This window comes from Cetorhinus maximus, chromosome 13 (assembly GCF_964194155.1).
Source record: "Cetorhinus maximus chromosome 13, sCetMax3.hap1.1, whole genome shotgun sequence".
NCBI classification, from domain to species: domain Eukaryota; kingdom Metazoa; phylum Chordata; class Chondrichthyes; order Lamniformes; family Cetorhinidae; genus Cetorhinus; species Cetorhinus maximus.
In genome coordinates, this window is record NC_135891.1 from 224,418 (window position 1) to 242,696 (window position 18,279).

General features: G+C 44.9%; 1 protein-coding gene across 1 annotated transcript in view; it reads left to right on the top strand.

The window, feature by feature from the left end:
- The window catches only part of eif6 (eukaryotic translation initiation factor 6), a 119,312-nt gene that overhangs the window by 26,642 nt on the left and 74,391 nt on the right, over window positions 1-18,279 (top strand). The window contains exon 3 of the mRNA XM_078554762.1: window positions 8,381-8,556. Within this exon, the coding sequence (XP_078410888.1) occupies window positions 8,381-8,556 (176 nt within the window). The remainder of the gene's footprint in view (window positions 1-8,380; window positions 8,557-18,279) is intronic.

Consider the following 18,279-nt stretch of genomic DNA (forward strand, 5'->3'; position numbering starts at 1 on the left):
TAATCCTGTGGCCTTTGCCCTGTAAATCTTTATTTCTGTATTTCTGTATTCCTGTCTTACTGTATGAGTGCGCAGGGAGCTACTGAGTGACCCCCGTGAGTGTTGAGTGTGTGCAAATAAACTAACCCTCTGAGTTCACCTATCTCGAGTCTGCTGTGGGGTTATTAATAGAAAATTGGATCATACCAAAACTGAGGGGGTGGGGGGGGTGATGGGAAACCCATCAGTTAAAAAGAAGGAAGCAAATCAAAACACTTTTCTGTTTACAGACAGACAGTGAAAGGAGAAATCAATGCTGTTTAAATTAACCCCTTCCTGTCTGTAACGGTCTTCAGAATCTGTGACCTCCTTACCTGTCAAATCCTTCACATGCCTCTGTCATCAAGCAAGGAACTCCATAGGGATTATAGGAAACCATGTCAGATTTCACTAAGGATGAAGTACCACTAACAGGAAAAGGCGGCTACATGAACTTTCTAAAATCCAGCACGTGACTAGGCTGAAATGTTGGCAAGCAGGATAGGGTGGATAGGGCAATGGAGTTTGAGGATGAGCTGAAAGTAGAAAGTGGAGGAGGGTTGAGAGGAGTAATGCTGCAGGCATGGGTGAGGATTTCACTAATGAAGGAGGTGAATGATGTTCAATGAATACAAGTTGTTGCTATAATCTCCAAGCCTCCATGGAGGTCTGCTGTATTAACATCAACTCACACATGGGAGGCAGGTACCCAATCGCAACCAAAATGGCAATTCATCATCGAAAATGGTGTCAAGACTTTCCCGTCAACAAGAGGAGCCACTGAAAACAAATGGCAAGAGAGGGCAGCTGCTTAAGCCAACAATCCATCACCACCTCTACTGGCTGACAACTGAAAACCTCACTGTGCGAGAGCCTGTAAGGCTAAGATAGGACTCCTAAGACATCTGCAAGCTCACAGCGAACACTGACATCTCACTGAAACCAGCCGTCCACAAGGAAATATCATCCTCAACACAAGGAATTGCTAATGACGATGTTGCTATAGAGATGGAGTAAGTGATTGTTTTTACAGCATGTCGGCATACATCAGTGGGAATTCAGCTGACTGAACTAACAAAGTGTCTGGTTCAAGTGGGGTTGATGATCAGGAAGGGAGGTGAAGCCTGTGGTATGTGCAGAGTTTGTGCTGGGGGTCAATGGGAATGGACCAGCCTTAGCTGGAGAAAATTACGGTTCAACCAAGACTGGATGTTCAAACATCGGTTTGATAACACAAAAACAATGGAGTAATCGGGGAGCAGATAGAGAAGGAGAGCTGGGCGTCGTCAGCATGTTTGGGGGACTCCGTGTCTGGTGATGATGTCGTTGGGGACCACGAGGAGACATGGCCGAGGATGGATCCTTGCGGGATTTTCGAGGCTGAGCAGAGAAGTCTTTGCTTGACATGCTCTGACTATGTTTGGATAGATAAGAGTGGAGCCAAAAAGATGTACTGCCTGCAAGATGCTTTGCAGATGAATTGGATTTATAATCACATCTCCTTCATTGTCATGGGTCAATAAACTGGAAATCTCGGAACACATCATGGAAGCACAGGGACTGCAGAAGTTCAAGGTTGAAGGCCCACCACAACTTCTGAGAAGCAAGCTGCAATTTCTCTATCTCCTCCCCTCTCCACCCTCTCCTACCTCTTTCTCTGCTACCCCACTCCATCTCATCCTTACAGTTTGAGTAAGTGAGATTACCCAATTCACCCTGAATCCTGAGCGTTGGAAGTGCTATGACTATGTTTTAAATTGTTGCAGTTTGACCTTTTTATAATCTTCAGAGAGGGAGAAACTTTTATCACCACGGAACTATTTTTGCACCCCAGTTTTGAAGATTGTGGGGAGTAAATTATTCATTTCAGTACCTGGGAACACCACAAAGACCTGTCTGTAAATGTCGGTTTAATCTGATTTGGCACCTTAGGATGTCTGTTGCAATTTTAAAGTGGAGCTAATAGTTTACATGGAAGGATTTTATATTCCCCTGGTAAGCTAGATACCAGTCTAGTGCCTATTTATAATTGTACAGTGTTACCACCAAGATGGGAGGAGTGCACTGTCTGTCTCTTAATTCCACTACTCCAGGGGTCCCAACCTATATTGAAATGATTTCTCCAGCTAGCTGTACGGCCAAATTTGTGCTTTACCGAGTAATCTCACAATGACCACTCAATGCCCAGATATCTTCAATAAACAACAATATTATTAGTCTATTATAAAAGCCAGTCTTGTCAAGTTGACAGGCAAAGCTTATTAACAATAACAGTATGAAATGTGAAAGTATAATTATCACCCTTTCTAAATACCCTAACTCTCACTCTTGTGCACTGTCTCCCTCACCCTCACTCTCGCACGCTCTCTCCCTCATCGTCTCGCCACCTGAGATTAAAGTTTTTATGACAAGTAACCTGCTCATTGACGCTCAGTTTGGGTTCTGCCACTCAGCTTCTGATCTCATTAAAGCCTTGGTCCAAACATGGATAAAAGAGTAGAGCTCCAGAGGTGAGGTGAAAGTGACTGCCCTTCACATCAAGGCAGAATTTGACCAACTGTGGCATCAAGGAGTCCAAGCAAAACTGGAGTCAATGGGAAGTGGAGGTGGGAGGAACCTCTCCACTGTTTGGAGTCATACCTAGCACAAAGGAAGATGGTTGTGGTTGTTGGAGGTCAATCATCTCAGCTCCAGGACATCACTGCAGGAGTTCCTCTGGATAGTGTCCTAGGCCCAACCATCTTCAGCTGCTTCATCAGTGACCTTCCTTCCATCATAAGGTCAGAAGTGGGGATGTTCACTGATGATTGCACAATGTTCAGCACCATTCGTGACTCCTCAGATACTGAACCAGTCCAAGTCCAAATGCAGCAAGACCTGGAGAATATCCAGGCTTGGGCTGACAAGTGGAAAGTAAAATTCATGCCACACAAGTGCCAGGCAATGACCATCTCCAACAAGAGAGAATCTAACCATTTCCCTTTGACGTTCAATGACATTACCATCACTGAATCTCCCACTTAATCCCAGGATGTTGATACCTTTGGCCAGAAACTGAACTGGGCTAGCCATAGAAATACTGTGGATACAAGAGCAGGTCAGAGGCTAGGAATCCTGTGACAAGTAACTCACCACCTGATTCCCCAAAGCCTGTCCACCATCTGCAAGGCACAAATCAGGAGTGTGATGGAATACTCTCCACTTGCCTGGATGAGTGTAGCTCCAACGACACTCGAGGGTGGACACGTCCAGGGCAAAGCAGCCTGCTTGACTGGCACCCCATCCTTTAGCATTCACTCCCTCCACCACCAACACACAGTGGCAGCAGCAGTGTGTACCATCTACAAGAACTGCAGGAACTCACCAAGCTGCCTTAGATAGCACTTTCCAAACCCATAACCACTACCATCTAGAAGGACAAGAGCAGCAGATGAATGGGAACACCACCACCTGGAAGTTCCCCTCCAAGTCACCCACCATGCTGACCTGGAAATATAAGACATAAGACGTAGGAGCAGCAGTAGGCCGTTTGGCCCATCGATTCTGCTCCGCCATTCATTGAGGTCATTGCTGATCTGATAATCCTCAACTCCACTTTCCTACCTTTTCCCCATAATCCTTGATTCCCTTACTGATTAAAAATCTGTCTATCTCAGCCTTGAATATACTTAATGACCCAGCCTCTACAACCCTCTGCGGTAAAGAATTCCACAGATTCACTACCCTCCGGGAGAAGTTCCTCCTCGTCTGTTTTAAATGGGCAAAACCTTACACTGAGATTCTGGCCTCTGGCCTTAGACTTTCCCACATGGGGAAACAACCTCTCAGCACCTACCCTGTCACGTCCCTTATGAATTTTACAAGTTTCAATAAGGTCGCCTCTCATTCTTCTAAACTCCAATGAGTGCAGGCCCAACCTACTCAACCTCTCCTCATAAGAAAATCCCTCCATACCTGGGATCAGCCCAGTGAACCTTCTCTGGACTGCATCCAATGCTAGTATATCTTTCCTTAGATAAGGGGACCAAAACTGTTCAAGGTATTCTAGATGTGGTCTAACTAGTGCCTTGTATAATTTTAGCAAGACTTCCCTATTTTTATACTCCATTCCCTTTCAAATAAAGGCCAACATTCCATTTACCTCCCCTATTACCCACTGAACTTGAAAGTTAGCTTTTTGGGATTCATGCATGAGGACTGCCAAATCCCTCTGTGCTGTAGCTTTCTTCAGTCTTTCTCCATTTAAATAATATTCATCTCCTCTGTTCTTCCTGCCAAAGTGCATAACCTCACATTTTCCCACATTATATTCCACCTGCCAAGTTTTTGCCCACTCACTTAACCTGTCCATATCTCTCTGTAGACTCTTTGTGTCATCCTCACCATTTGCCTTCCCACCTATTTTTGTGTCATCCGCAAACTTGGCAATAGTACATTCACTTCCCTCATCTAAGTCATTAATATATATTGTAAATAACTGTGGCCCCAGCACTGATCCCTGTGGCGCCCCGCTAGTTATAGGTTGCCATCGTGAAAATGCCCCCCTTATCCCAAGTCTCACTCTTCTATTAGTTAGCCAGTTCTCTATCCATGCTAATATACTACTCCCAACATCATGAGCTCTTATCTTATTAAGTAGCCTTACCTGCGGTACCTTATCGAATGCCTTTTGGAAATCCAAATATATTACAACTACTGGTTCCCCTTTATCTATCCTGCTCAAAGAATTCTAACTCTAGCTCTTATTGTCTGTTTTTATGTTACTTGCTAGTTTATCCTCGATGTTTATTTTCTCCCTCTTTTATTTTTGGTCATCTTTCATTGGTTTTTAAACTTTCCCAATCCTCTGGCTTGCCACTAATCTTTGCCACATTGTATGTTTTTTCTTTCAATTTGACAGTATCCTTAACTTCCTTGGTTAACCATGGTTGGTTTGTTCCTTTCTTGGAATCCTCCTTTCTCACTGGGATGTATCTTTGATGTGAGTCATGAACGATTTTCCCAAACGTCTGCCATTGTTGATCAACCGTCTTATCTGCTAAACTCCCTTCCCAGTCCACTCCAACCAACTCTGCCCTCGTTCCTTTGTAATTACCCTTATTTAAATTTAGCACAGTTGCTTCCGACTCAAGTTTCTCACTGTGAAACTGAATGCTAAATTCTACCATGTTATGGTCACTGTTTCTTGGGGATCTTTTACTCTGAGATCATTTATTAAACCTGCCTCATTACACATTACCAGATCCAAAAAAGCCTGATCCCTGGTTGGATCCACAACATATTGTTCTAGGAAACTGTCCTGAATACACTCCATGAATTCTTGCTCGTGGTTACCTCTGCCAATTTGATTTTTCCCAATCTGCATGAAGATTAAAGTCACCCATAATTAATGTACTGTCCTTTTTACATGCCCTCATTATCTCCTGATTTATTCTCTGCCCTACAGTATAGCTACTGTTAGGGGGCCTATAGACTAATCCCACCAGTGTCTTCCCCTTGTTATTTCGTTCCTCCACCCACATGGATTCTACATAGTCCGATCCAAGATCATTTCTTGCTATCACACTTATTCCATCTCGTACTAGCAAAGCTACCCCACCACCCTTTCCTTCCTGCCTGTTCTTTTGAAAAGCCACACACCCCTGAGCATTTACTGCCCAGCTTTGAACTCCTTATAACCACATCTCCATAATGGCTATAAAGATCATACCCATTAACCTCTCTCTCTGTGCAGTTAATTCATTTATTTTGTTCCAATTACTACGTGCACTTAAGTAAAGAGCTATTATTTTGCCTTTTTACCATTTTTTCCCCTTTGACCCTATTTGCTGCTGTTTTTTTATGTTTGTACACTCTGTCCCTTCCTGTCACACTCTGGGTATCAATTTTTGGAGGAGGCAGTGGCACTAGTGGTATCGTAATTGGACTAGTGACCCAGGGTAATGCCTGGGTTTGAATCCTGCCACAGCAGATGGTAGAATTTGAATTCAATAAAAATCTGGAATTAAAGGTCTAATGATGACCATGCAAACGTTGTCCGTTGTTGTAAAAACCCACCTGGTTCATTAATGTCCTTTAGGGAAGGAAATCTCCTGTCTAGCTGGTCTGGCCTATGTGCGACTCCAGACCCACAGCAGTGTGGTTGACTCTTAAATGCCCTCTGAACAAGGGCACTTAGGGCTGGGTAATAAATGCTGGCCTAGTCAGCAACACCCACATCCCATGAATAAATAACAAAAAGAAAAATACCTAAATAGCTGCCCTGCAATGCTGCCATATCCTTTTTCTTTGTAAGCCTACATATCTCCTCTCCAGAACCACTCCTCCCCCCACCCCCATTTAGTTTAAAGCCCCCTCTACAGCCCTAGTTATTCAGTTCACCAGGACACTGGTCCCAGCACAGTCCAAGTGAAGCCCGTCCCACCAGAACAGTTCCCTTCTGTCAGTGTCCCATGAGCTGAAACCCATTCCTCCCACACCAATCTTTGAGCCACGCATTTGACCCCTTGACTTCATTTACCCTATACCAGTTTGCCCGTGGCTCAGGTAGTAATTCTGAGATTATTACCTTGGATTTTCTGTTTTTTAATTTAGCTCCTAACTGTTCAAACTTTCAGCAGAACCTCCTTTCTAGTCCTATCAACGTTGTTGGTACCAACATGGATGACGACAGCTGGATCCCTCCCCTCCCACTGCAAGTTCCTCTCCAGCCCTGAGGAGATGTCCTTAACCCTGGCACTGGGCAGGCAACACAGCCTTTGGGAATCACGCTCACGGAGAACACTATCTATCCCCCTAATTATACTGACCCTACCACTGCTACCTTCCTATTTCCTCCCCCCACTTGAATGGCTCTCATGGTGCCGTGTTCAGTTCCCTCATCCTCCCTGCAGTCCCCGCTCTCGTCCACACAGCTTGCAAGAACCGTGTAACTGTTGGACAGATGCAGGAGCCGAGGCTCCTCAGATGCTATCCCCTCGGTCCCCATACCTGTCCCACCTGCAGTCACACCCCCCTGTCCCTGATCACAGAACAAATTTGAATTCCCTAATCTGAGGGGTGTGACCGCCTCCTGGAGCAAAGTGTCCAGGTAACTTTCCCCCCCTCCCTGATGTGGCGCAATATCTGCAGCTCAGACTCCAGCTCCTCAACTCGGATCCGAAGCTCCTCGAACTGCAAACACTTACTACAGATGTGTTCGCCCTGGTAACCTTGGGTGTCCAGCAGTTCCCACATGCTGCAGCAGCAACACCTCACCCGTCCTGCCATCGCCATCCAATTTTATTCAATTTATTAATTACTCTAGTATTCCCTGCTTTTTACACTTCATTACAATTATTTACCCACCAGTATCGATCTTATACTTGACGAGCTATTTTTAAGAAGGGATCAAAAGAAAATAGATACTGGAGACTTAAACACAAGACCTTACTTTTACTTTAAAGACTAGAAATACTCACCAATCAGCTGCTCTCTGCACTCTCTAATGGTCTCTCACTCCTTTCGCATTCTCACTGTTAATGGCCACACTGCTCCTCTCGCTCTCTCTCACTCTTAATGGCTCTGCTGCTTCTCTCACGCGCTCTCTCTCTCTGTTAATGGCCAAGCTGCTCCTCTTGTTCTCTCTCACTGCTATAGCCCCACTGCTCTTCTCACTCTCACTTAATGGCCACACTGCTCCTCTTGCACACTCTCACTGTTAATGGCCACACTGCTCCTCTCGCACTCTCTCACTGTTAATAGCCATGCTGCTTCTCTCCCTGTCTCACTGTTAATGGCCACACTGCTCCTCTCGCACTCTCTCGCTGCTAATGGCCCCGCTGCTCCTCTCGCACTCTCACTGTTAATGGCCCTGCTGTTCCTCTCGCACTGTCACTGTTAATGGCCACACTGCTCCTCTCCCTCTCTCACTGCTAATGGCCCCGCTGCTCCTCTTGCACTCTCTCACTGTTAATGGCCCCGCTGCTCCTCTTGCACTTTCACTGTTAATGGCCCCGCTGCTCCTCTCACACTGTTCCTTCAAGCCGCTCACCATCCTGACTTGGAAGTATATCACCGTTCCTTCACTGTCGCTGGGTCAAAATCCTGGAACTCCCTCCCTAACAGCACTGTGGGTGTACCTACACCACATGGACTGCAGAGGTTCAAGAAGGCAGCTCACCACCACCTTCAAGGGGCATTTGGGCAATAAATGCTGGCCCAGCCAGCAACACCCACATTCCATGAATGAATTTTAAAAAAAAACAACCCTGCAACCCTGACTAGTGTGCTGTTGATCACACCATGATTGCTGTTTGAACCTGTTCAGAGTAAGTGGTCCATTATTCATTCTTGACTTAATCCATGCATTTGTCTCCTTCAGGTAACCGACATGGCTTAATGGTCCCTAATAATACGACAGATCAGGAGTTGCAGCATATCCGCAATTGCCTTCCAGACTCCGTGGCCGTCCAGAGAGTCGAGGAACGTCTTTCTGCACTCGGAAACGTAATCGCCTGCAATGACTATGTGGCCCTGGTGCACCCAGACCTCGACAGAGTATGTATGCTTTACTGGGGCTATTTTATGGGGAATACTTATTGAAAAGTGCACAGAAGGATGCCAGTTGATAGAACAGGCAGACAGGGCCTTGGTTTAATGTTTCATCCAAAGCGCACCTTCTGACAATATCAGTTAAATTACATGCTCGACTACTGGAGTGAGACTGGAACCTACAACCTCCTGTCCCTGAGGCATGAACTGGAATCTGCAGGGCCCTTGAAAGCTATCCACTTCACATTGCAGAACCTCCTCGACAGGCAGCCAGGTACCTTTGTCAGTGGATGCATAGAGTGTACATCCACAGTCAACCCAGGGATGGCCATTGCCTCTCTGCCTTCACTCTGGGAAAGCCTGTTGCATTCGAACATGATAGTAAATCTGTGAATGTGTTTACCTGATACGAAAGGAAATGTTGTTTCTGGAGCAAGTGCTGCTTCATGAATAGAAGCAAAATATTGCAGCTGCTGGAGTTTTGAAATAAAAGCAGTGCTGGAAAAACTCAGCAGGTCTGGCAGCATCTGTAGAAAGAGGAACAGAGTTAATGTTTCGAGTCTAGTATGACTCTTCAGAACTGACGACAGGTAGGAATATGATGGCTCCTTCATGAATGTTATTTTACCATTGGAGCCTTTTACCTTTAACTGCTGTCAGTCTATTCAACATGTGGGTTATTTAAAAGAGCTTTGCTTTACACTTCACCTTTGTGTCTCAGCTGAGCAGCCAGCGACCAACATCCTGGAAATATCTGGGACTCTGGTTTTATGTGAAAGTTCCCATCCACATTGTGTGATTTGAGTTATGAAAGGAGCCAGTTTTCTTTGCTTGCCAAATTGATTAAAATGAGTTGCGACTCCTATTCCTTACGCTGATGCTACCTCCTTGAGTAAAAGGATTTGGAGTGTGAAGATTCTCACATTTTTGATGGAAAGTGTTGGCTGTTGTAACCATGACAACTACTTTGCAGAAAACACTTAATTTGGGTTGGGGAGAGGATTCATTCTCCTGCAATCTGAAACTGCACCGAGGAGCTGCTGTTTGGATATGATGCAGGCCCCAGGACTGTTAATTCGGTGAAAATTAGGAGTTTTCATGAGAACACAGACAGAATTATGGAGTGCAAAGTCTCATTAAACTAATGAAAGTAGCATATCCTTGTATTGCAGGCAAAGCTGCTGCTTTTCCAGCATTTACCAAAGTTACAAACTAATCATCTTTCTCCCTGATTGCCATCAAAATATGTAAAAAATTCTACAATACCTCTGAAACTGGAATTTGTCACTAAATGGGCTCCTGGTTATGATGATTTAACTTTGCTTTGTAGCAATGTGCTGTTGTTTCAGTACCCATTAGTGCACTGCTTAAAAGATAGCACTGTGGATATATGTTTGAATGCAGATTTTCAAGACCAGTTTGTTATGACCTGATTTATCCCAGAACTGAATGTGAGTGGAATGATGGAGGATTGGGTCTGATCACAGGCTTGTTGGAATAGTGATTGAACTGTGGAGGAGAGGTGATGCCTCACTGCATCAGCATGTTGGGGATTTGGTGGACCCAGTAGTGTTATTTTTATAGTACTGAACAACCTACCCAGAAATTTGTTCAGATCAGATCAGACCATAGCACACTGAATTCAGTTACAGTTCCTGACCGACCCCAGTAAAGAAAGACCATCATAGATGCTGGTTTGCTGTAAAAACTCAACTGTTTCGTGAATATCCTTCAGGCAAGAGAGCCTGCAACCCCTGCTGGGCCTGGTGTGCACATGATTCAATCCTGCACCATAAGGCTGGCTTAGGCTCGATCTGAAAAGGATCGAACACAGTTAAAACAACTGCTGGAGAAGGGGTTTTGATTTGTGGGGCATTGGCATTTGTACTCAGGGAATGAGGGAGCTTTTCCCTTTGAATTAAGCTCCACTTAAACCAGGCTGAGATCAGTGTCCTACAGAATTGCATAACCAGGGCTGTGGTTAGGGCTTTAAACTAAAAGAGTTGGGAATAGATCAAGTGAAGGGAGATTTAGAAATCCAAAGAGAAAAGTTAAGGCAATAAAGCCTTCAAGGGAGTAATAGTGTATCAGTGAATAAGATCCATGCAGGGAATAGTAAAAAAAAAAATTAAAACTCTTTATCTGAATGCATGAAGCATACAATAAGATAGATTAACTAGAGGGACAAATAGAGATAAATGATTTATCTCTAATTGCCATTATAGAGACATGGTTGCACGGTGACCAAGTTTGGGGAGTGAATATTTCAGAATACACAGCATTTTGAAAAGACAGACAGAATGGAAAATGAGGAGGGGTAGACCTGATATTGAAGGATGACATAAGGGCTTTAGTGAGAAAAGATTTTGGTTCAGAAAATCAGAAAGTAGAATCAGTATGTGTGGAGATTAGGAATAACATGGGTTAGGAAACACTGGTGCAAGTTTTTTATTATTATTCATTCATGGGATGTGGGCTTCGCTGGCTGGGCCAGCATTTATTGTCCATCTCTAATTGCCCTTGAGAAGGTGGTGGTGAGCTGCCTCCTTGAATCGCTGCAGTCCATGTGGTGTAGGTACACCCACAGTGCTGTTAGGGAGGGAGTTCCACAATTTTGACCCAGCAACAGTGAAGGAACGGCGATATATTTCCAAGTCCGGATGGTGAGTGGCTTGGAGAGGAACTGATTTGGAGTAGTTTATATATCCACTAACAGTACGGTTATGACCACAGCCAGTGTTAATTGCTGTGCAAACCAAATCCCAGAGGGAAACTTGGCTTATGGGCCACAACCTTTTTTTTGTATTCTGAAACTGAGAAGATGACATACTGATCTCAGCAGTAAGAGGTCCAGTAACACTTTTAGGATTTTAAAAATTAAAAGTAAAAGTTTTTTATTAACTAAAAATAAAAGAAAACTTAAGCACACAAGATTACAGGTACACAATTAAGGTTAGCCTTACAAAACATTTCCCCAAAACACGCTACTTGGTGAAAGCTACAAGTAAGCACCTTTCAAGCAACACTTCCTTTAAGATACTAACTATGAAATCCAGTAATATTACACAAGGTAAACTGCTGTAGCTTCAATAAAGGCATACTTCACGACCTCTACCCTCTTCCACTGTACAGTGTAATGCGCTTCAGAATAAAACTGCTTGCTGCAGATCAAGATTTTCCTGGCTTAACTGGATGGGTGATTCAACCTGCATCCTCCTCCAGCCCAGGGTTCCAGCTACCTCAATAGCTCCAGCCATCTCTAGCTCTCTCTTCCCCAGCTTAACTGCTATCCACAGTAACGCTAATATATCTTTTCCTGCTTTCATCTTCATTCCATTGTTCCCACGCATCTTTTTGAAACTCAAACCTTTCCAAATATAAGATCTTTCATGTTTCCATCTTGTCTTTGCTTTGGGGTCAATAAAATATATCCCCACTACTTGTTTACCTATGATCTCCTGCAAGATGCAAACATTTTCTTGCTTCCTCTTTGATATTCAAACAAACTCTCAACTTATCTAAAAATGCAAATGTTAGATCTAATCTATTTACTTGTGCCTCAGCTTAACATCTCTATCCTTTTCATGTTTCTAAATCCCCAGACAACCTGATTCCTATTGAACTCTTGTCCAGCGTAATTAAATCTCTCACACACGGACACAGCCACCCAGCCTTCTTTACAGAATAACACAATATTCCCCAAAATATTTTTTAAAATATTCATTCTCACAATAGCTGTACCATTGGACAGAGCATTAAACAAGGTAATTGAAGCTTGTAATTTAAGGCAATGTAATAATTGTTGGGGATGTAATCTCCTGGACAAATCGAATTGGGAAAAACTTTAGTCTGGAAGATGAGTTTGTAGAATGTTTTTGTGACAGTTTCCTGGAACAATACGTTGTGGAACCAACTAGAGATAAAGCTATTTTAGAACTAATATATTCTTTAATTCTTTCATGAGATGTGGGTGTTACTGGCTAGGCCAGCATTTCTTGGCTATCCCTTATTGCCCTTGAAAAGTGGAGGTGAGCTGCCGCCTTGAACCAAGTTCGTATGGTGTAGGTACATCCACAGTGCTGTTAGGGAGGGAGTTCCAGGATTCTGACCCAATGACAAGGAATGACGATGTATTTCCAAGTCAGGATGTGAGTGACTTGGAGAGGAATTTGCAGCGGGTGGTGCTTCCATACTTCTGCTGCCCATTTCCTTCTAGTTGGTAGAGGTCGTGGGTTTAGACAGTGCTGTCGAAGGAACCTTGGTGAGTTGCTGCAGTGCATCTTGTAGGTGGTACACACTGCTCTACTGTGCATCGGTGGTGGAGGGAGTGGATGTTGAAGGTGATGGATGGGGTGCCGATCAAGTGGGCTGCTTTGTTTTGGATTGTGTCAAGCGTTTTGAGTGCTGCTTCCACCCAGGCAAGTGGGGATTATTCCATCACAGTCCTGACTGTGCCTTGTAGATGATGGGCAGGTTTTGGGGAGACAGTGAGGTGCAAAATTCCCAACCTCCAAAGGTGAAGAAACAGCTGAAAGATGGTTGGGCCATAAACAAAAATTGCTGGAAATACTCAGCAGCTGGTCAGAACCCATTTTGAACCCAGTTCTGATGAAAGGTCATTGACCTGTGTTATGGACAGGGGAGAGAGGCAAACCTGAATTCCTTTTCTTATTTCATTCTGTCTGTAAACAGAAGTGGTTTAATTTTTGAACTGGCTGTGGTGAGTTTCCCCAGGCCCTCTGTTTGAGAGGTCAATTTTTAAAAGTGGCTCACAGCAAACTCTCTTCAGGTTAAATCAGAAGTATAGTTTATTCATACATTCAAACCTGGGGGATGATTGCAACTTTATACACGCACACAATAAGAAGATAGGAAGGAGGAGTTATTACATTTATTCTTTTTTTTATATTTTTTTCCCTCACAAAAACCCCCATCCCCAGAGGCCCATCTGTGATTTGTTTCTATGTTTTGCTTTCACAGAGTGCATGGCCTTGTTCTGCTATTAACACATTCTGCCACTACCAGTACCACCTTTAGTCCTTACCACTACCATTAACACTTGCTTTGTCTTGTGTCCATGACATTTGTCAATTTCTCCTGAGCTCCCACATATCCCTGACCTTCTATCTTGTTTCACCTGCTCCACCCCCTTTTAAACAGTATAAAATGCACCGCATTGCTACTTCTCTTTAGCTCTGAAGAAGAGTTATATGGACTTGAAGAGTTAACTCAGTTTCTCTCTCCAGAGATGCTGCCGGATCTGAGTTTTTCCAGCATTTTGTTTTTATTTACTACCATCACCATCCCTGGGTATGTCCTATCCCACCAAAGGGACAGACCCAGCAGAAGTGGTGACACGGTGGTATACTGTCAGGAGGGAGTTGCCCTGGGAATCTTCAACGTTGACTTCAGACCCCATGAGACCAAGCCTAATGGCATCAGGTCAAACATGAGCAAGAAAACCTCCTGCTGATTACCATGTTCCATCCTCCCTCAGCTGATGAATCAGTGCTCCTCCATCTTGAACACCACTTGAAAGAAGCACTGAGGGTGGCAAGGGCAGAGAATGTACTCTTCGTGGGGAACTTCAATGTCCATCACCAAGAATGGATCAGTAGCACCACTACTGACTGAGCTGGTCGAGTCCTAAAGGACATAGCTGCTAGACTGGGTCTGTGGCAGGTGGTGAGGGAACCAACGAGAGAAAAATATACTTGGCCTCATCCTCACCAACCTGCCTGCTGCAGATACGTCTGTCCATGACAGTATCGGTAGGAATGACCACCCCACGGTCATTGAGGCGAAGTGCTGTCTTCACGTTGAGATACTCTCCATCGTGTTGTATGGCACTACCATTGTGCTAAACGGGTAGGTTTCGAACAGATCTCCTCCTAACTCAACTGAGCATCCATGAGGCGCTGTGAGCCATCAGCAGTAGCAGAATTGTACTCGAACACAATCTGTAACCTCATGGCCTGGAATTTTCCCCACTCTACCATTACCACCGAGCTAGGGTACAACTCTGGTTCAATGAAGAGTGCAGGAGGGCATGCCAGGAGCAACACCAGGCATACCTAAAAATGAGGTGTCAAGGAGATGAAGCTATAACACAGGACTACTCGTGCGCCAAACAGCATAAGCAGCAAGTGATAGACAGAGCTAAGCGTTTCCACAACCAACGGATCAGATCTAAGCTCTGCAGTCCTGCCACATCCAGTCGTGAATGGTGGTGGACAAGTAAACAACTCACTGGAGAAGGAGACTCCACAAATATCCCCATCCTCAATGATGGAGGAGCCCAGCACATCAGTGCAAAAGATGAGGCTGAAGCATTTGCAACAATCTTCAGCCAGAAGTGCCGAGTGGATGATCCATCCCAGCCTCCTCCGGAGGTCCCCAGCATCACAGATACCAGTCTTCAACCAATTCACTTCACTCCACGTGATACCAAGAAATAGCTGAAGGCACTGGACACTGCAAAGGCTATGGGCCCTGACAATATTCCGGCAATAGTATTGCAGACTTGTGCTCCAGAACTTGCCGCGTCCCTAGCCAAGCTGTTCCAGTACAGCTACAACACTGGCATTTACCCAGCTATGTGGAAAATTGCCCAGGTATGTCCTGTACACAAAAAGCAGGACAAATCCAACCCGGCCAATTACCACCCCATCAGTCTAGTTTCGATCATCAGTGAAGTGATGGAAGGGGTCATAAACAGTGCTATCAAGCGGCACTTGCTTAGTAATAACCTGCTCACCGACACTCAGTTTGGGTTCTGCCAAGATCACTCAGCTTCTGACCTCATTGCAGCCTTGGTTCAAACATGGACAAAAGAGCTGATCTCCAGAGGTGAGGTGAGGGTGACTGCCCTTGACATCAAGGCAGCATTTATCCGAGTGTGGCATCAAGGAGCCCTAGCAAAACTGGAGTCAATGGGAATTGTGGGGGGAAGTCATACCTAGCATAAAGGAAGATGGTTGGGGTTATTGGAGGTCAATCATCTCAGTTCCAGGACATCACTGCAGGAGTTCCTTAGGGTAGTGTCCTGGGCCCAACCATCTTCAGCTGCTTCATCAATGACCTTCTTTCCTCCCATCATAAGGTCAGAAATGGGGATCTTCGTTGATGATTGCACAATATTCAGCACAATTCAGAACTCCTCAGACATTGAAGCAGTCCATGTGCAAATGCTGCAAGACCGGGACAATATCCAGGCTAGGGCTGACAAATACCAAGTAACATTCTCACCAGACAAGTGCCAGGCAATGACTATTTGCAACAAGAGAGAATCTAACCACCACCCCTTGACAATCAATGTATTGCAATCGCTGAATCCCCCACTATCAACATCCTGGGGATACCACTGACCAGAAACTGAACTCGACTAGACATATAAATACAGTAGCTACCAAGAGCAGGTTAGAGGCTGGGAATCCTGTGGCGAGTAACTCACCTTCTGACTCCCCAAAGCCTGTCCACCATCAACAAGGCCCAAGTCAAGAATGTGATGGAATACTCTCCAATTGCCTGGATGAGTGCAGCTCCCACAACACTCAAGCTTGATACAACCCAGGACAAAGCAGCCCTGCTTGACTGGCACCCCTTCCACAAACACTCACTCCCTGCACCACTGATGCACAGTAGCAGCAGTGTGAACCATCTGCAAATGCACTGCAGCAACTCACCAAGGCTCCTTCCAAACCCGCGAACGCTATCTAGAAGGACAAGGGCAGCAGATGGAGGGGAACTTCCTGGTGGCGGTGTTTCCATCTAAGCCACTCACCATCCTGACTTAAAAATATATCACCGTTACTGCACCATCGCTGGGTCAAAATCCTGGAACTCCCCACCCCCTCAGCAGCACTGTGGGTGTACCTACACCACGTGGACTGCAGTGGCTCAGAAGGCAGCTCACCACCACCTTCTCAAGGGCAATTATGGATGGCCTAGCTAGCACAGCCCACATCCCTTAAATGAATTTTTTAAAAAGCTCACAGCCCTGCATTGTTTGCCAATATCTCTCCAGTTCCCTTTTGAATTTGCCAGCGCAGTTCACCACCTCAGTCTCCGCAAGTAATTTGCTCCACATGTGTCTGCACTCTGTGAAGTGATTCAACATGCATTTCAAGGAGTGTGAAAGTAGAGCTGCATGTTTTGGAGACAAGAATGTTTGTGAACTAATATCCACAGCATTGCACATGATTGAGAGCAACAGTTTGATTTATTTATGGATTGGGATTCTGCACTTGGATTCAATCACTTTATCCACATAGGAGCCAAATTATGAAATATTTGCTTTGAAACCAGTATCAGCAAAAAAAAAGCCAAATCTGTTAATGGACATGCAGCGTGATTCCGGTACTAGATCACCTCAGGGCTGTATCTCCTCAATACTGGCAGAACTCCAGTGACTGTAGCCATAAGCAAGTAGTCAGCACATGTCCAGAGTAGCAGTAGCTGAAGGGTCATGAAGACTCGAAACGTTAACTGATTTCTTCTCCACCGATGCTGCCAGACCTGCTGAGTTTTTCCAGGTAATTCTGTTTTTGTTCCAGAGTAGCAGTGAAGCATTTAAAAGAGACAAACCTCAAGTACTGGAATTCTGAAACAAAGCTACAGGTAGGAAGTAGCTCTGACACAATTAACATGAAGTCAGCATTGGTTCTGATGACTTGCCTTCTGAAATCTCTTTCTTTCCCTCTGATGTCGATGGACTCGCTTTACATTCTATTTCCACATATGTTCTCTATAGTTTATAGTTTAAATATGAGTTCCCCTTTGTGGATGTCGCACTGCGGAAGCTAAGGCCAGGTATAGTGTTCAAGTGAAATAGGGTCAGAGAATGGATGTAATGGGACCACAGCAAGGCAGGAGCGGTGGGGGGGTGTAGGTTGGAGGGCAGGGGTTAAATAAGATTGAGGCAAGGGGGGGGTCAGGACAGATCTAGCACCTCAAAACTGTGCCTCCATAAGGTGCTGTGGGCCATCAGCAGTAGCAGAATTGTACTCGACCACAATCTGTAACCTAATGGCTTGGCACATCCCCCACTCTACCATTACCACCAAGCCAGGGGATCAACCCTGGTTCAATGAAGAGTGCAGGAGCAGCACCAGGCATATCTAAAAATGAGACATCAGCCTGATGAAGCTATAACATAGAACTGCATGCATGCTAAACAGAGTGCTGTAGACAAGGTTAGGCAATCCCACACCCATTGGATCAGATGAAAGCTCTACAGTCCTGCCACTTCCAGTTGCAAATAGCAGTGAATAATCAAACAACTAACCGAAGAATGAGGCTCCACTAATATTCCTACCCTCAACGATGGGAGAGTCCAACATGTTGTGCAAAAGTCAACTCTGAAACATTTGCAACCAGCTTTATCCAGGAGTACTGAGTAGGTGATCGATCACTAACTCCTCCGAGATCCACAACATGGACAAAAAAGTTGAATTCCAGAGGTAAGGTGAGAGTATTGCCCCTGAAGTCCAGGCAGATTTTACCAAATGTGGCATCAGGACTACAAGCAAGATTGAGATCAATGGGAAAACTCTCCACTGTTTGGAGTCATACCTAGCACAAAGGAAAATGGCTGTGTTGTTGGAGGACAAGCCATCTCAGTTCCAGGACATCACTGCAGGAGTTCCTCAGGGTAGTGTCCTAGGCCCTACCATCTTCAGCTGCTTCATCAATGACCTTACTTCCTTCGTAAGGTCAGAAGTGGAGATA